Here is a 19,630-nt window from a genome sequence, read left to right on the forward strand (position 1 = left end):
ATTGGAAACAGCATTTTTTAGTTGTGGGGGGATTCAAATCCCTTAGCTAGGGTGAGCTGCTATATTTTGTGTTTCTGACTCAGAAGGCATGAGAAAGTTAACAGCTTTGGGACTCAGCTCTGAGGCCTCTCAGACTTCCCTTCCAGTAGTTTCAGTGGTATTCTGCCTGGATTTTTGTTCTTGAGATGGGTTGTATGGATGGTAGCTCTTTTATATGTAGCTGGAGAAGTTGGTCTGTGAGTAAAGGCAGCTGGATGAGCTATGGGGAGTAGATATAGATAGAGGAGCAGCCCTTCTCACTCATCAGTGGCCGTGATCCCTTTGACCACAGCAGATCAGGTGCTCACACCATGTCAGCTCATTTGGCCAGGTGGGAAGATGAATGAGTGCTGTGTAAAAGGCTCAGATTTGGTTTGCAGGGCTCCCATGAGAGCTGCCTGGGATTGTGAGCACCAGGCACTCAGGACTCACATCCAGTGTTTGCGCTGCCACCATTTCTTCTGCGCTTGCAGCCTCAGCTCCGGGATATCACACGCCCTCCCTCCACCGTGCACACGTGCGTGTCTAATGCTCATACTACTTCTCTCCCTCATTGCTGCCAAGTTTGATGCCCCTGGGCCCTTCCAGGAGGGAGCCAGCCTGTTGGATCTGGATTTTGATCCCATTAAACCAGATGCCACTGTGGGGAAGACCCCCACACCTGCCTCCCAGGTTGGTTCATCTTGCCGTTCCTTCTTCCTTCGTGACTGACTTGCACCCACCTGAACAATAGCATGGACCTGAGCTATGGGTGGCTGGGCTTGGGTGTGGGTGCCCAGGATGGGGACCTTGGTCTTCTCTGCTGGGTGTGAAAGTCCAGGAAGAATCAGGTGGCTGCTGGCCTGGCCACAGGCACGCACTAGGTGTTTGTGGGGTGCTTGGGCTTTGCTCTGATGATCCACTTAATGTACATCCCTCCCTAGAGCAGCATCCTCTGTATGCTGTATGTATTAAAGTTGTTACTCTGGATGGGAATTCAGCCTGAGCTCTGTGCTCCTGCTATAAATTGCTCTCAAATGGATTTTTAATTAACAGACACTTTGATAATCTGCAGTTACTTAAGGTGAATAAGGCTGTAAATGGATATTCAAGTGATGTGAAGCCCTTCTTTTTCTGTGTATGACACAGCCTGCATTCATAGTTGAGAAGCAGCTTCCTGCCTGTCACAGTGTGGTATCAAAAAGGAAGATGTCTAATTCTCTTCTGGTCTGTACCTGGTCCTGTCCTCTGTAAGAGGCAGGTGAACTGTGCCTCATGTTATGTCTACATGACTGGAGGTTTTGCAGTGCATCCTGAATATGGTTGTTGTCGTCACTGAGATTTTCCATTTTATATATGTGAAGTGGTTATTTTTTGCCTGTGGATGCCACTAAAATTTGCAATTAACATAATTGGGTTTATAGCACATCTCCAGTATCATCATGTTAAGTAGGTCTGTATGGCACAGATTTTTGTAGGAATAAGACTTTTGTCAGAGCAATCAAACATTAGGCATTTGATTCCCCTAAATTAAAATACTGTATCTGTAAAATACTAGTTATCATAATTGGATACACACCAATATGGCAAAGCTATCCTTTTTTGGAACTTTATGTGGGTACATGGGCATTTTGTGTCTACTTGCCTTCAGGACAAGCTGCATATCAGGATAAGCCTTTTTAAAAAAAAAAATTACTTTTTTTTTCCTGAATCATCAGTTAGAACTCAGATGATTTGTTTTACTGACATAGGATATGAGTATAAATTTGACTTAAAATAGAATTGTTATCCTTTCAGCAAGCAACAAATCTTATGCTAAGTGGGTTTTTCAAAAGTGCTCAGCAACAGCATATTTAGTATTCTAACCTAATTATTAGTAGCTTCAGAAGTCATTAAAAGAGAGTAAAAAATAAATAACTTCTACTGGTAACCAAAAAATAGTGAAAACCACCTAGGTATCAAAACAGTCAGATTTATTTCCTGTTGGGTGGGCAGTATGGCAGAGTGGTTAAGGTATTTTACTACTCATCCAAAGACACCTCAGAATCATAGAATGTTAAGGGATTGGAAGGGACCTTAAAGATCTTCTATTCCCAGAGATGTATAAATTCATGTACCAACAGATATTTTCAAAACATGCAGAGATAAGTTCTGTTGAATGTGTATGTCTGCTTCAGTCTGATCAGTGTCTGTAATGTTTGTACTCGCTGAAATAATCATGTATAAACATGTTTTATTTTTGTTGCTCTTTGACATGCTTAGTCTTTACCTTGGGATTTATGGGAGGTAAGAAATTCATACGGCTTTTGTCTCTCATCATGTCTGTTCACATGCCTGTTTCCTTTCCTTCACTGCTTCCCTTCCTGCACACCCCAGGCCAAAGTTGTGCTATGTGCTGCTGGACCCACTTATGCACCTTGTATGAAGCCCCAGGGCCAACCACGTGTTTGCAAGTCAGTCTGGCACTCTGAGACCTGCCATTGTACCAGTGCACATGCCCATTGCCTTTCCCTGCTAACCCACTCATCCTTCCCTTGGCATAATGCTGTGACCTTCACCTCAAACTTAACACCTGTGGCATCATCCTCACTCTCCACAACACATTTCCTGAACTCTCTGTGTGCTTTGGTCTTGTGTGCAATGCATAAATATCTCAGCTCTCATAAATATATCATCATTACTGCCTGTACCATTAGATATGTACTCATCTGGAATTGTCTGTGGTGTTTGCTGTTCATTGACCATCATTTTCAGAAAAGCTCACGTGAGTTTGCTCACCCTGTGTCTCCACTGGAAGTTAACTGCAGGCCCAAGACTTGCCTGGCATCTGCCTCAGCTTTGGAGCTTGCTGACAGGGAGACCCTACACATGCCCTGCATCTGAACAAAAACCTGACCCTTGTTTATGCCCTCGTATGTGGCCTGGGCAGGTCTCAGGTTGCTGCAGATTAGCCCCTTGAGAGAGATTTCAAGCACAACTACTTTTGAGTCCCCCTGGACTGGCAGCCAGCCATGTGGACAGAAAATGCTTGATCTGGGTTCTCAGGCCTGCTGCTGGAACTGGCTGTATTCACTGAGCGAGCTCATGGCCTTGGCTCATGCAGAGGAATTGAGTCCTGCCAACCTTCCGTTCCCAAGGGCCAGATCACCCTCTAGAATAAGTATACTTGGAAAGACACCACTTAGCCCTGGCCTAAGGGCTCACTGTGGCCATTACTCTCCTTCCCATGAGCTTGGGTGATGTCAAGGAAAAAGGTTTCCCCAGGGAAGAAGGTTTCCCCTGTGTGTTGTATCAGCCGTCAGTGTTTAACATCTGTCCTTCCCCTGTATGTGCATTGTCAATCTGTCATAGAAAGAAGAGACTGGTTTAGCTAGGAAAAATCTCATTCCTTTCAGGTGAATGGGCAGGGGCAAGGTATGACTGTATCTGATTGAGCTGTGCTTACAGTCTTGGCTTTAGAATTTTTTTGACCACTTCTTTCATCCTGCAAAATGATTTTACCCAAAAGAGAATCAACCAGGAAATTCTACTGTTCAAGGTGTTTTCACTGTACCAATTCTCACCTTGGCATACCATACACAAAGAACAGAGCTTCCTAAGGTGGGGGAATCTCCCTCTTCAAGTATTCTGAAGTGTTTTTGTTATAAATGTTCTTAGCTGTTGATGAGAAGAGACTTTTTTGGGGTTCCTTAGTCTCATAGGCCATGAAGTTAACAATTGTATAGAAACTTGAGTGCAGCAGAGCTGGCTTAGTTCTGCAGACTGGGAAATGTGCATTTGGTGAGCATGATGCTGCTGTTGGAATAAGCAAAGCTTTTAAACCTGGTAACAGCAGTGAGCAGTTCTTCTTCTCCCTGTACTATCTTTCCATGACTGTAAATGCTTTTATAGGCCTCAGGATGCCCCACAGGTATATAAAATAGAAAAATTAATAGTTGACATGAAAATGTCCTTTGTTGAAATTCAGGGGACTAATTTAGATCCAGTTTCTCTGATTATTCCATACTATTTTGGCAAATTAGCTGCTTTAAGAAAAAAACCCCGAACCCTCACCTTGAGGTCCTTTTCACTTGTTCATATAAAACTCATGCTTGATCAGATAGAGCTGGCCTGGCATTTGTCCCAGTTCCAGTTTCACTGAACTCAAATGAAAACCTGGGAGTGAATCCAATTAAACAGAAGGATCCTTTGTAGCATTTCATATGCATATATTTACCTTGGCTCTACCAAAGCTGCTGAGGGAATCCTCTGTAGGATGGGAACAGCTCTGCCCTCTATAATATCTTCTGGCAGTATAGGCCTGTGGACATGGTGATTGGGAGACATGAGGAAGGATGTGATAGGGGAGGAAAGCATGTGTTAGATGACACCACTGGAGCAGCTGAAGGTAAAGTAATGGATTTTTATTAAATCGAGGATTTATTTCTTTGTTATTGCTGCTGTTACTAGAATGCTGCTTGGAATGTTGTGCTAGTGCATGCCTAGTAGCCAGCTGGTACATTTAAGGTTTACCATGGTGATTGCTTTACTCTGAGGTTTTGTAAGGTTGGGACTATGAGAACTACAAAGTTAAGGAATCTGGACAATGCCTTGTTTTGAATACGATTGTATGCAGGGGTGCATGTATCTTGATTTAACTCCAACTGGCAGTGAAGCACCACACAACCACTCACTCATTTCCCTCCCATTGGTGGGATGGAGGACAAAGTTGGAAGGATAAAAGTAATAAAACTTGTGGATTGAGATGAGACCATCTTAATTCAAACAACATAATAATAATTGTAATGAAAAGAAAAATAATAGAGATAAATGAAACCCCAAAACCCCAAGTGAGCCGAATGAAAAACAGTTGCTCAACACCAGCTGACTGATGCTCAGCTCACTCCTGAGCAGTGGTGCCTGATCAGCTTTTCCCCTAGTTTATACTGAGCATGATGGCATTTGGGATATCCCTGTGGTCAGTTGGAGTCAGCTGTCCTGGCTGTGACCCCTCCCATGTCCTTGTGTCCCCCAGCCTCCTTGCTGGCAGGGCAGCATGAGGACCTGAAAAGTCCTTGACTTGTTGTAAGCACTGCTCAACAGCAACTACATCATCAGTGTTGGCAACATTATTCTCATCCTAAATCCAGAACACTGCCCTGTACCAGCTATTAGAAGAAAATCAACTATCCCAGCTGAAGCAGGACAACACATTTTTGTCAAATGTAGGCATGTAGGCATGCCAAAGCTGGGTATTCCCATATATTAAAAATGGCAAATCTTGGGAGTCTTCCCAAATGCTGCCTGGCCAGTCTCCCAAGGGGCTGATTTGCAGTCTTGGTGCTACCAGATCCAATGTACTTCCTGCATTGTTGCAATTTCTGGGAGGGGCAAATGAATATCTTTGATTTTGCGTTAAAAAAAAGTTGATCTGACTCAAGATAAAGGAGAATAAAAACTTGAACTGCTGGAAGTCTGTCATAGGTGTTTGGTTGGTCTTTTGTTGTGCACAGAAACCCCTGTCCCCAGGCTTTTTTTGTCAGGCAGTGATTTGTGGATGATACTGAATTTCCTTGGTGGTGGCAGCTTTTGTGCAGTAGAAACTTTCCATCAACACAAATGTGTTACGCACTCTATCTGGAATATTCATAGAAAATTCTTAGTAATAGAATATTCACAAAAGAATCCAAATTCACAACTCTTTGGGCCTGTCCAAAATTGAAGGGAGTGAAAGTTAGCTCAGTGTCTGTTTGATTCAGTGCTAATGTCATGTTGATGCTGGGTCTGGACTAAATTTCATATCTGGCCACATTCTTACCATGCTCCTTTGTTTCTGGGAGTAGGTGAGTACTTAAATATTCTGTGATTGTTATCCTTGGAAGTAGAGTATGGAGAGATCCTTGTTCTTTGGCATGCAGGAGAGCTTGTATTCTCTTACAAGTGAGCAATCTAGATCTAATAATAGATACTGTGTGTGTGTTAAGTAGGTCTGCAGTTTGGATCGTGAAGAGAAAGGAGGCAGACAGAATTTTTGGTGTTTCATTGATTTCCTCTGAATTATTGCATGGCTGGAGTTGAGGGTTTCTGACTTAGTTGTGATTTCCATGAGTTGCAGAGAAAGGAGAAGACAGAAATGCAGCCAGACCCTGCAGTGTCTCACCTGTTAGTCAGCAGATGGCTCAGGCAGTGGCACAGAGCACTTGGACAGGCTGGGCTGCACTTTTCTGCACACTTGTGTAACTGGAATGAGAGTAACTTCCCATTGGGATGACTTTTGTATTGCAGCCTGCAGAAGCAGCCCGTGCAGGAGCTGAAGCAGCTGGATCAGAAGCAGCAGCTGGAGCTGAAGCATCTAAAACTGAAGCTGACTCAGGATCGGTAAACACCTCAAGGGACAGCAATCCCTTTCCTCCATCCCTTTGTTACACAGCACACGTGGGAGGCTGGACTGGGAAAAGAGCTGTGTGGCTGCTTGGAAAAACACCTCCTTGCCACCAGAGGAGTTACAATGCTCTTATTCAGGGACCAGACTTAGTTGCATTTTATCTGTGTAATGCTTAGGGAGAAGTTCTGCTGGAAAATTCAGTAAAGGAATTGTCCCTTCACCCATGTTATGAAGTCAGCCCACAGCCCATGCTGTCCTAAGCTGTGTTGTCAGCTGGATTCCCTCTTGCTTGCCATTTACTTTACCTACTCTGTCCTCTGGGCTCTGGCTGTGTCTCCTGAATATCCAGGCTTCCTCTCTTTTTGGTGACACTACTGCCCTTTTAGGGGACAGGGGTGGGACCTGTCTCATGGCAGCTTTGTTCCTACAGGATGTCACATTTGAGTTGTCTTTCCAGGAGGGTTCTATGAGATTGCATTGTGACCACAGCAACTGGGAAATGCTGGGCATTATGGTCTCAGGAAACCTACAACTCATTCCTGCCTTTCTGCAGCCTTAGGCAGAGAAAGACAGCAGTCACCAATCCTGCCTTCCCACTGCTGCCTCTGCTGTCCCTTGGGGTGTTCTTGCTGCTGACTGGTGTGCTTGGAAAACCCACTGAAGCCATGGGGATGGGATGGTTGGGGTCTGGATCCTCCATGGTGGACTTGGAGCTTCAGTTTTGGATTCTCTTTTCTCAATGTCCTTTTTTTCCCTTCCTGGGCTGCCACTGCCTATCAGAGCTCTTTGCCTGCTGTTGTTGTGGAAACTTTCCCTGCAACTGTCAATGGCACTGTGGAAGGAGGTGCTTCATCTGAGAGAGCTGACATGCCCCCAGGATTTCTGTTCAAGGTGAGTGTGTGGCTGTGCAGCATTGAGTTCCTGGTGAGGGTTTTTTCCTCCCCTGTAAGGCATTAACTGCTTTCATTCAGCATGGCCATGGGCTAGACCACATTGAAAGGCAGAACAGAAGTTGAAGAAGAGATAAACCTTCCTCTCCAGCAGTGCAGCTTCATGCAGTTCCAGATGTTTCAAAGGATTATGTAAAAAGATCATCATCTAAAGGTCCTGCAGCAAAATCTGTTCTCTCTGCTGGAGTGGTCTCTGTTTTGGTGGTGTGGTGGTGTCAGTCACAGACTCTGGATAGTGGATAAAATGTGCTCCTGACAGGAAAAGTTAAGCTTTGGTGCAAGTTGACAAATTGAGAAGAGTTAGGAACACCAGCAGGAACAGAGGACTCTGTGTTCAGGGAAGTCAAAAAGTCCGAATTAAGAGAGAAAAGTATAGGACTAGACAGGGTAGTTGGGTGGGCGTTCTGAATATGCCAAAGATCACTTGCAGCAAAGGAGTGGAGGAAGGAGTGATTTTGGGTGAAGATAAGCCACATATTTAATGTGCATAAGGGAGTGTGGTAGCAAGAAAGCACAGCTGTATCATGCCCTGAAAGTGAGAACTGACAGCATCTTACTATAGGAACATTTCCCTGCTTTTGTAATTCCCATTTTTTTTTTCTGTGAGTTCTGCTGAAAGCAAAAGAATGGCAAAGCCCTGAAGAATGACAGGAGGCTCATAATGTTTAGTGTGGTTTCAGGTGGCATTTTAGGCTGCAGTGCTCAAAGTGCTGCTCTCCTGTCCCTGCAGGTCCAGGCCATGCACGATTACACGGCCACCGACACTGACGAGCTGCAGCTGAAGGCCGGGGACGTGGTGCTGGTGATTCCATTTGAGAACCCTGAGGAGCAGGTGAGTGGGGGAGGCAGGGTGTGAGCATGGGCCAGGTGGAGCCGAGGGGGCTTCCTGAGCTGCTTCTTTCTTCACTAACAGTTGGCTGGCTGAGTCCTGAGCCGTTAGTTTGTGGCTGGGAGCTGGCAAGAAAGCTGGTTGTCCTTGAGCTTGAGATTGGCTTCTTGCAACAGAGGGGAGACTCTGCTTGTTCCTGGAAAGTGGAGACATTATTCTGCATAAAGCATGTCGAGTAGCCATGGGTTCTTGTCCCTATGAAAACATTTGAGCCGATACAGTGGCTCACTTGATCAGGGAGCACAGCTGAGCCCATACTTTGCCTCCTCACTGCCCCTAAACTTGATCCATATTCCGTATGACCACTACAGCACAGTCTGTGGCATTGAGAGAAGTGACTCATACTTATGATGTTGTCTTCTCTTTTGAGAAATGTTGGAGCTCTGAGAAAGCAGCTGATGATGTTTGCACTTCAGCACAGCAGTGGCTGTTTCCAAATGACTGTGTTTGGTCAGGAGATGGCAGCAGAATCAAAGGCTAGAGCAGGTCTCAGCTCCTGAGAACAAGTCTTGCTGCTCATCTTCAACCTGAATTTACTTGGTCATGTTTTTCTTTAATTTGAGCTAGAAGCCTTGAGTAAGTCCTCCTCACTTTTTGTGTTTGAGGGCACCCAGCTGACAATCTACAGCAGTTTTACTACTTTGACTGAGAGAGGTGTGGAGTTTATAAAATTAATGCTCACATCTCTAGGTTTCTGTTTGGAAAAAAAAGAGAATTCTCCAGATCGATTGAGCAGTCATCAGCTCTTTGGGTTTGGCCAAGTTCAGATAAGATCTGGATCCCACTAGGGGTAAAGGGAAGATGGTGTAGTTCACGAACTCAGAAAATGTGGATCCTCTTTGTGGCCCAGCTGTTGGCTTTGTGAATGATGGAGGCAGATCATGCTGGTGTTTGTGAAATGGAGCCATAAATTGCCAAGAGTTCCCACACAGCTAGAGGAGGAGAGGTTTTTGGGGAACAGGCACTGATTCCTTCTGGAGACATGACTCCCCACTGGGTGGGACTGCCCTGCACAAGCATTTGTGAACATTTCTTTCTCAGAAAGCTTTCTGGATGGGAAATGAGTGTCAGCTCCCCCAGTTTCTGTGGTAGGAGATGGCGTTTGTGGAGCAGATGGCGTTTTTGGATCAGAGTTTTTCAACGCCCTGTGTTTGCACTTTAGCTGGATGTGGGTGCAACAGCCATGAACTCGAGACTCTCCAAGCTGCAGAGGGTGAGCTCTGAGTGTTGCTAACATGACTCTGTAGCTGCACTGAAGCCCTCTAACCCTTCTACAGTGTATCCTCTGCTACAACTCATTTCCCTAACCTCAACCGTACCCAGCCAGGAATTGCTGGCTGTTAACATGTGCATGAACTGTGCACGTGAGTGGAGGGAGCTTAGGATACTGGAGTGATTCCCATCCCTGCCTTGCAGCTTAGGTCTCAGTTTGTGGGTATGCCCAGGCCTGGATTCATCTCTCTCGATAGAAGAAAGGGTTGAGGGCAGCAACACTTCTAAGCTGGCACTTCAAGTGATGTGGTTTAAAATTAAGGCCCCTTGTGTATCCTTGTGTACAGCCAAGGAGACCCTTCGTAGCAGGATGTGGTGGGAGTGATGCATGCGTGCTCTATGGCACAGCACTGTGTGCAAATGGATGAGCTTTTGTGCCTGATGTGCTGGGAGCTGCCTTCTACACACTTGGGCCCAGTGTCTTCTGCCTCGTTATTTGTCTTCCTGATTTATGGCATGTCAGTCCTTCCACAGCCCCTGCAGCTGGCTGCTGCAGAAGGGCTCCCATCTCGTGTCGTTCCCATGACATCTCCTGGATGTTCCAGTCTAAAGGCAGCAGTCAGGGCTGAGTGAGCCTGCAGGCTCTGGGGGCTGTGCAGCTCCCATGCCTCATGCTGCACTCTAAACCCATGGGCTGCCCCCTGCAAATGAGTGGGGGATGTGCATGGAAGGGGAGCTTCCACTGTGGCAGCTCCAAGGCAAGCAGAGAATAGAGAGGTTATACACCTGAGCTGCAAGCTTAGTGCAGTCCTCCCACGCTGAATATCTTGAATATCTCCCTCATGTGCCTAGTATGGAGCAGAAATCTTAATGCCAGGACAGCCTGCAGGCAGAGGGTGGGAAGTCTGTTTCTGCTCGTGACCAGGTTCTACCAAGCAGGGTTCCTTTGCCTGAGTGAAAATTCATCTGTGTTTATAGATGTACAGATTGGTGGCTAGGGAAGACCTTATTGAGACACCTAAACCACATGTAGCCAGAATTTGGGAGTTTTGCTAACCTCACCTTGCATCAAACCAAACAGACTGCTGAGTTTTGGGAAGATGGATTGGGTTCCTCAGCTCCAAGTTCCCATAGATCAGGATTTCAGCATAGCAAATAAGACTGATTTTGCCTGAACCACCTCTAAAATGCCAATCATCTGGGTGCCCTGACTGGAGCAGGGATGAACACCTCCTGGAGCTGATTTATCCTTTCCAAACACTTGTGCCTGAGATGAACAGGGTGAATTACATGCTGGAGGTCTCTGTCTCTTTTATGGCTATGGAGAATGCTAGACCCCTCATATTTGCATTGTGATGAGTGAGATAGGTGATTCCCATCCTGTAGCTCTGGAGTCTCTTTTGGCAGAATTTCTCCTGTTTCAGTGGGTGTAAATTATGACATATTTCTGTTACACTCGCTTATTTTTTACTGTGTCTGCACAGTCTGGGTCAGATGGGAGCTTTGGTATGAACTCTGGTGGGATGTAGCCTTTTCTCTGTTTAAAAGGAAACAAAAGTATTTTTTCCTTCTCCCCCTACTCCTCCTGGATTGTCTCCAAGCCAAATAAGAGCATGGCTTTGGTAATGTCTTGACACCTCCTTGGCCTGCACTGTGTAAGAAAAATCCCTGCTCACATCTGTCCCTTAGCATCTGATCTCTGTCTTCCCCTCCAGGATGAAGGATGGCTGATGGGTGTGAAGGAGTCTGACTGGATCCAGCATAAGGAACTTGACCAATGCCGAGGGGTTTTCCCTGAGAATTTCACAGAACGGGTGCAGTGAAAGTCCAAGCCCACCAGCTGCGTTTCTGCTGGAAGAAAGCAAGTTTCCTGGTAGATAACTGAAAAAGAACAACAAGAGGAAATGAAGAGAGAATTATGAAGGAATAGAAGCTTGAAAAAAAAGTCAACTTAAAGGGTGTGTTCTTCTCAAAGGGCAAGGTTTCAGAAGTTAATTGAAATTCAAAGTGTTATTGAAATATATACATATTAATAATAATAAGGCAATTCAGATACCCTCTTCCCCTTTGGTTTAAACAGCATTTGGATTCAAAGGACTGATGCAGAAGCAACTCAGTGAGGTTCTCCAAGTACTGCATTGACTGAATTGTCAGATGTCAGTCTGATTCCTGGAAAGGCAGTATTTGTTGAATGGCTTGAAAGTAGGAGCAGCATTTGCTCTTGGGTGGGTTAATCTGTTTTGTCTTGAAGGTGGCTTGCATGGCAACCATAAAAATTCAGCCTTCCCTACATCTTCAACCTACAGTAGGCCAAACTTTCTGTTATGCTGTTGAAAAAAAAATTTAGTGTATAGTGTTCACCACTACAATGTATGTGTGTGTGTGTGTTTTATTTTCTTCCTTTAAAACAATGTTACATAAACTGTGATTTTATACATGTAAAGAGAGAAGAAACTACATGGAAAGGGCATGAAGAAGGTGAAATGTGTGAAGCTGCGCTCAGTCCAAAGTTCTTTCAAATGCGGACACCTAAATTCTCACAGTGGTGTTGGCCTTTGAAAACCTAAGGGGAATGGACAAATTCAAGAGGAGAAACAAGACAAAACAAACAGATGCCATTTGGATGTCTGAAATTTAGGAGAGGGAATCCTCTAGTACACACATCCCCATCCCTTACCCCCCCAAAAAAACCCAAACCTATTGGTGGTTTCAGAAAAGCTTAGATTCATGTAGATGGAAAATAGCTCTAAAATCTACTGGTTAGAAAATTTGCTTTTTAAGACAGAGATAAGGGATTTTTTTTTTTCTGTAAGAATATCAAAGCAAAAACACTGATAAAAAACAAGTTACTTTCTGTGCTTTTCATTGGCGTTGTTTTTTGTGGAATTGTATTTCTTATTTTCCTTTGAAGAGTTCTGTAAGTGAAATATCATTAGATCAGCTTTCTCCAGTGCTGTGCTGATGATCGAGTTAACCTCTATGAAAACAGAACTCTTGAAATGCTTGTTTAAAATGGCTGTGTGACTTCATGCTATTGTAATGCATTAGAAAGGAAGGCAAGAATTTCAAAGTGTCAGTGTCAAGAAGACACTCTGCAGTCTAATACTGATGCTGAGTCCTTTCCTTTACCTTTCCTTTGTTTCTGTTTGTTTTTGAATTTTGTTTTTTTTTTAGTTTAGACAAGCAGATGACAAGGCATATTCTAAGTGCATATTACACTTGTTAATATAAGCCGGTCTGGCTCTCCAAGACTCTAAAGTCCCACAAAGGTACTTTATAAACTTTACTTGAATACTGATGCAGCTGGCAAGCAAGTCAGGCTATTTTAATTTTTTACAGCTTCCCCTCCTCCCCCATGATTGTTTTGCCCTGAAGGGATTTTTAACAGTGAGGTTATGCCACGCTCAGGATCACTCTGAAATAATCTTCCAAACTGACAGGAGTTGGCTTTTGTCAAAGCTGCACCAAATGCTGACAGAGTACTGAAAATCTCACCTTTTCCAGTCTGTTTGGATTATTTGTAGAACAACAGAAAAACATTGTAGGGCAAAAATTGTGTTTTAAAAAAAACCAAACAACTTAGTTTGGAGGAACAGATCTGATTTTGATTAGAAAATATATTCTTATAGATGCAAGCATTGTTTGGAGTTCCTCCTGCTTTCAGCTTGGGAGATGATCCATGCTGGTTATTTACAGCAATGTAACAGGCATTAAATCTGTCCTATATACCCAAATCCCTTCTCCTTTTTAAAAGAAAAAAATGTGCAAAAATTTATTTTGCATCACTGTTAGAAACCCCAATAGTATTTAGGAGTAACTGCTCACAATACAGAAGGACTGGACTCCACAAATTATGGTATGGTGAGCTGTTGCTTTAGAATACTTCCCTGTTTGACTTTTTTTTCCTTTTTCATCAGGGTTATCTTTATTATTACTCTTTTTTGTTTTTCAAAATATCTATTTTTATGCATTTGTGACTCCCATTACTCCTTTAAAGATTATTCATATAAAAATATACATTTAAATATATATAGAAATATATATATATAAAAAAGCGGGTTGATCCAATTAACATAATGCTGTCAGCTTAAAATGTTTATTTTTATGCAAAACCTGTGGATAATAGCTTTGTTTTTTTTAAAAAAAGGACAAGATTCTAAGTTACCAGAGCTGTGATTTTTGTCTTGTAGTAACTGTTCTAGACCATTTAGAAAGCTGTGCTGATACCTAATTTATTGTGGTTTTTTTTTTTTTTTTTGCTGTTGTTGTCCTCTGCTGTGCTTGAACCAGATGACTGTCCCAACAAAGATCCTTGTAAGGCCTTTTCATTTTATTGAGCTTGCAGAGCAACTATCCAGTACTGTATTGTCCCTGCAGAAGTGGTAGCACTTTGCAAAAAAGGGATGCTGTTTTCAGGTCATGTGAGTGATGCTCCAGTGTTGCTGGTGGGGAGAGCGTTGTGTCTCTCTCCATTTGCTTCCCCCGACCCCAAAACCCCCAAGCCCCCTGGCTTAGAGCAGGTTAGGGTGGGTTACCTGGATCTTGCATTGCTCGCGGATAAGTGGTGTCAGCACATCTCAGTCAGGTTCTGAAAATGCAGGATCAGACCCACAGTTTATAAATTGCCTTATGTGAAAATAGGATGGCAGAGCAGGAAACTTGTAGATGGCAGTGTTCTTTAGAGCCAGGAGAGCTGTCTCCTGGATCATTCAGCCCCTTGTAAACAGCCATGACTCCTCCCATTTTCAGTGTTTCTACATCTCCTAAATACCTTGATTCTGGTTGGTATTACCTGGTGAAATGAACTTCCCCTATTCTTTGGTTTAAATCTGATTCAAATAGAAAGAGAGACAGTAAACTCTCAAGTAGGCTGTGCCCTTCTGGTTTTTCAGTTTGCAGGCTGAACTGAAAAATTGGAGAAAAAATGTAAGGGTGGCCTGAGACAATTTTTTTTTTCCATTTTCGCAGTGGAATGAAAAAGGGAAAAATTGTAACAAACAAACAAATCCTTTCATACCAAAATGAAACATTAATTTCTAGGCTTGCATTTTAACAAACGTTATGTCTTGGGCTGTAACAAGTTGCTTTGAAGCAAAAATGTGAAACCTTCTGTTTTGAAAATGCTGAAAGAAAATGTTTTAATGTTAATAGTCTTTTTGCCTTTGCCTTTTTTCTTAATCTGATGACTGGTTTCAGTTAACTCTAAACTGTATTTTTTTGCAAATATCCACTGAAGAGAACCCAAAGAAGCCCAGTTCTGCTCCACTGACAGATACACTGGACACATTTCAGGGATTACTTGGTATCTGGCCCATCAAAGCTGTTGTTTTCCCCATTTAATAATCTTCCACTTGATTGTTCTACTGGGTGAAAAATAAAAGCATCTCTCATCCCGTGCCATTGACTGATTTTGTAGCTGGACTTAAAAAGACATTCTTGCTCTGTTGGCTTCAGTTTGGTTACAGATTTAAGATACTCCAGTTTGAGCCTACCCCTTTTTCTATCTTAGCAGTGTCAGTAATATATCTATTTGATAGAATCAAGGAAAAGTCCCAGGGTGAAGAAGAGTATGATGTTCCAGGTGAGACTCCCACATATGCTGTGCTGTTTTCCATGGGAATTCCTCAGCTGTCTGCTTTTATCACCTTTGTTTTGCTTGGCTGTTGAGGTGAGGCAGTAAATGGGGTTGTGCAGGTTCATTTCTAGCTGCTCAAAAGCTGGTAGTGCTTTGTGTGAATTGTGCCACAATCCCTGAAGCTTTGTTCACTGTTGCAGAACCCTTTCCAGTCCCACTACCCTAAGACTGTGGCCAAGGCAGACAGCCCCAAGTCAAAGGGGACTTGGAGCAGGAGTGAGGGCTCCAAATTCTACCTGGAACTGGGATGCCAGCTAAATTAGGTTTTGCAGTAGCCTCTTGGAGCGAAAAGTCCCAAGGCTAAGGAGATGGAGGAGGATGGAGGAATGACTCATGATCTTTTTCATTTTGGGTTGATGCACTGACTCCCTCACCTCTCAATTCCAGGAAGAAACTCTATAGGGCTGAGAACAAAATACGAATAGCCAAGAAGTGTATGTTCAGTCTGATAAAAGGTGCTTCTTGCCTGCCAGTGGCACTGAGTTCTGAGCTTCCTGCTCTGTGCCAGACAGATGCAATGCTCTGCCACAGGTAGTTGGATGCTGTGCAGTCAGTGCCCCAAAACAGTGAATGTCCTTGTCTGAAGGAGGCAAAGGTGTCTCTCAGCCCTTTCTAGGAAGACCTGTGTATCTCCCAGAGACAAGGGAGGACTGTGTGCATCTAACACAGTCACCTCTGATTTCAGCACTGGCCCCATTCTCCAGCTCCTCTCACCTCCCAGCCTCTCCCATGCTCTTTGAGGATGATGGCAGCATCGGGCACGCCCCACCAGCCAAAAAGTGCAAAGCCAGAAGATGCACAAACATGTCCATCAGCAAATCCTACACAATGCAGCTTGATAGTGCTGATACCAGGAAAACAAGCAACAGCTTTTCTTCTCTGGGCCACCAAAGGGAAGCTATTCCTTGCCACACAGGTACTGTCACACCTGGTACTGGTGCAGACACCTCTCTGCTTGTATGCTCTGGTTCATACCTTTTTGTACAACTCCTGATGATGGAAAGGAGTCCTGGGTGGTGCCCAGAGCTGGATTGTGGCACCAGCCCTCACAAACCATCGGGTCTTGTTGACATGTGAGGGCAAAGAATAAAAGGCTCTTTTGGAAATTTTGCTTATGAAACTAAATGGAGAAACGACAGCTGTGAAGACTGGTCTGTATAAGCTTGTACTTTGATGTGTCCTATGGCTATAATTCCTTCACCTCCTCCTGCAGCTTATTCTGCTATCGTGACCCTAGTCTGCATTTCATGTAGAAGGTCCCTACTTGAAACTTGCCAGATGCAGCCCTGGGCTTATTGCTTCTCTTTAGCTGAATTAAGTGGGAATGACTTTGGCAGTGTATTAGCAATCTCTTTTCCTTCTGTTAATTCAGTCTCTGAGTTTAATCACAATGACCTGAAACATGTTTGGGGGTTGAGTGGTTTTTTAATTAATTTTTGTTTTGTTTAATCAAAGCTGAACAATTCCCATTGTATTTAGAGCTGTGATACCCAGTTCCACAAGTACTAGATGAATTTGTCCCATCTTGTTTCTTGGTGATGTTCAGAAATATAATTTGTGTCATCCTAAATCCTGTGTCAGTTTCTCTCTCTATTTTTTCCCTACCTTTATATTAAGAAGCTGAAACAATTCAGGACATTTTTCTTCCCACAGAGGTGAGTAGCTTCATAGATGTTTGGTGTCCAGGCACCTTTAACATTGGGAGTTCTTACAATCACATGGGATGGAGAAGGTGATGCTGGTCCTCACAACAGCAGGGTAAGCTCTTGTAGCGGCCATCTCTGTTCCAGTTGATTGTGGCACTAAATGAATTTAGTGTAAGGAAGGATTTGAGATCTTTCCTTTTTATTAGCTACTGATCCCAAAGTGATGTGACCTTCATTGTCTAAGGCAGGTCTGTTGGTGGAACTATGGCACTGCAGGGGCACTCTGTGCCACCTGGCCAAACTTCTCAGCTCCCTCTAGCCAGCTGCCACACCTGTGTGAGCTCAGTTCCCAGGCTGGCTTTGGGTTCTGCTCTTTAAATTGGACATTTCCTTTGCAGGTAGAAAGGGGGTGTTTGTGCCCATCAGCCACAGGGATTGAGGGACAGGATTAGAAGGATTCACAGTTCATAGCTGACTGGTTTTGGGGCCACTCCCTCAGATGCCTGATTCCAGACAGGCTTGGCACAGCTGTAAATTGGTGCCAGTGAACACTTTGATGGATGGACTGCCAGAGTCCACTGCTTTAGGATGCACAAGCTCCACAAGCCCAGAGCCAGAGCAGGGGAGCTGTCTAGGCTGTGCTTGTGTCATTCCTTTGCTTCCAAGACAGCCTGGAGGGTTAAATGCCTTTTAGGCTCTCACCTCTATGGCATTGGGATGGACCTGAGTCACATCTTGTGGCACAGGGAGAGCAAGAGGCACAAGCAAGGCTGTGCCCCTGGCACTATCACTGCAGCTGGTGACTCGGGCTCTGCCTTGATGTGGTGGCTCCTGGGAGGCTGAGCTGGGCCAGCTCTGCTGCAGATGGGAGCTCACAGGGCAGGAGCAAGACCCAGAGGCTCTGTTCATGCCTTCTGCTTGTCCTGCCTCACACAGTTTCACTCCCATCACCGAGAAATGTGAAGGAAATGGGAGGGGAGAAGATGGATGAGTGGGAGAAGTGAAGAATTTGTTGTCAGAGTCTCTGCTCAGCTGCATAATTCATTCCCAGTGATGTTTTATTGCTCCAAACAAGCAGCAGTTGGTGTCATTGGCCACGTGCAGGCTGTGGCCACATAAGCTCTGGCAGCACATCTGGAGCAGGATCAGGCTCAAGGGGCCCTGGTCCAACCTCAGTGGACCTCATCACACTGAGGGAAGACTGGGCTTCCCTCTGGCAACACAGCTGGAGAAGGAAGCCTCTAAAATGGAGGAGACACATGTGGCACCAGGTGAAGCTGGAGTATCTGGGAGTGGCAAGGTGGAAGCCAGGGCATTCTGTGCTGCAATAGACTGGCAGTGACTGGTGTCAGTCACCTCATGACATGCCCACATGAAGGGACAAGCTGGTACCAGGGCTGTCCTTCAGTAGGAGCCCATGCCACCTGGGAAGACCCTGTGACAGGAGCTTGAGCCCCAGTGGGCAGATGGGAGTCAGTCCACAACAGCGAGAAGAAGATGAGAGTTTGGGGCAGTACTCAGCAATTTCTCCTGTTTGCTGGCTGGATGAAGCTGGTGCCCTTTGCAGAGCAGAATTGCTGCTTCAGCATGTGGAGGAGCCTCTGCTGTGCAGCCCAATCCACAGAGCCATTAATAATGGTGTGGGAACAGGAATTCAGCAAGTGCCCATGATTAATTAGCTCATCACGGGCAGTTAATGGCCAGGCTGCTCTCCTTGGCCCTGTGGTGCAGGTAATGGAACAGGCATTGCTTCCCACTGGACATGGCATAGCCCCCTGCCAGGGGCAATGGGCAGACTCTGTGAGCTGTTCTGATGTGCTGCTGAGAGGTTTTGGGTGAGATTGTTTTTTGGATGCTGTGGGAATAGATCTGTAAGGGAACTTCTTAGTTAACAAAGTCAGGTAGGCAACTCTGGCACAGCCCCAACCTAATATCAGCTTTCCTTTTCCTAGCACTGCTGTTACCTCATGTCCTGCTTGTGCTCCCTCTCACTGAGGCTGACTTCTTCACATGTACTCTGCTTGTCTCAGCACTTCCTCAGGAATTAAAATTTAGAAATTCAGGTGCCACCTATGCTGCATCAGGCACTGGAGATGACAGAGCTGTGCTGTAACGAGGAGATGAAAGCAAGGCTGCTTTTTGAAATCCAAGTGATGAGGAAGAAATCCACTCCAGTAGTGACCCTGCCAGGGAGAGGGCTGAGCTCCACCAAGTGCAAATGATTGCCTCTCTCCCAGCTGCTTAGCAATCTAATAGGAGAAAAAAAAGCTCTAGCAGGAGTGCAAGGTATAGAAATTAAATTGCACACGTTTTGATCATTTGAGCAACATGATACAGCCCAGGGTGTGAAATGAATGTGATGGGACTGAGACTGCTGCTGTGCTGCCAGTAAGGAGTGCAAGCCTTGTCCTGTGTCCCAGGGGGACATGATCATGTGGCCCTTTAGGGCACACTCTGTGACAGTCACAATGATGCCTATTACAGCAGAAGTGAAGCAGGTACAGAAACCCCTGTGCCACAGACTGTAATTTCTCCTATCTACAATTCAGAGACCTGTGAGAGCCTCCTGGAGTGACTTCCCCTCTTTAATATCCAGGATTGCCTCTGTACATCTCTATTAGAGGCCTCCAGGAGAGACCTGACTATTGATTTTGCAGAAAGTGCTGTATTTGCTGCTGTGGGTGATGCTGCTTTAGCAGGGAGCTGGCCACACCGAGGCACTCGTGACATCCATGAGCTCCCTGTCTCAGTATGAAACATCCCTAAGGTCTGAAAAACACCTTCTGTATGCCAGACTTCTGGCTGGCTCCCCTGAGGAAATCTAGGAAAAGCTCAAACTGAAGAAAGCTCATCTGTGCTGGGAGCAGTCACAGTGTTTTAGTGGCTGGGCCATGGCATTGTGTAGGGGGATAGAAT

At 44.9% G+C, this 19,630-nt stretch overlaps 1 protein-coding gene across 13 annotated transcripts in view; it reads left to right on the top strand.

The window, feature by feature from the left end:
- BIN1 (bridging integrator 1) overlaps positions 1-16,638 on the top strand; it is a 90,345-nt gene extending 73,707 nt beyond the window's left edge. For 8 of the 13 annotated variants that reach the window (XM_036386920.2, XM_036386917.2, XM_036386916.2 and 5 more), the window contains 4 exons: positions 6,283-6,375; positions 7,163-7,273; positions 8,063-8,164; positions 11,149-16,638. In XM_036386920.2, coding sequence (XP_036242813.1) covers positions 6,283-6,375; positions 7,163-7,273; positions 8,063-8,164; positions 11,149-11,256 — 414 coding nt within the window. In that variant the 3' untranslated portion in view covers positions 11,257-16,638. Of the gene's footprint in view, positions 1-603; positions 712-2,280; positions 2,305-6,282; positions 6,376-7,162; positions 7,274-8,062; positions 8,165-11,148 lie in introns of all 13 variants that reach the window. The other 5 variants (XM_036386912.2, XM_036386908.2, XM_036386914.2 and 2 more) reach the window with 2 other exon arrangements.
- The last annotated feature ends 2,992 nt before the right edge of the window (positions 16,639-19,630 follow it).

This window comes from Molothrus ater, chromosome 7 (genome assembly GCF_012460135.2).
Source record: "Molothrus ater isolate BHLD 08-10-18 breed brown headed cowbird chromosome 7, BPBGC_Mater_1.1, whole genome shotgun sequence".
NCBI lineage: Eukaryota > Metazoa > Chordata > Aves > Passeriformes > Icteridae > Molothrus > Molothrus ater.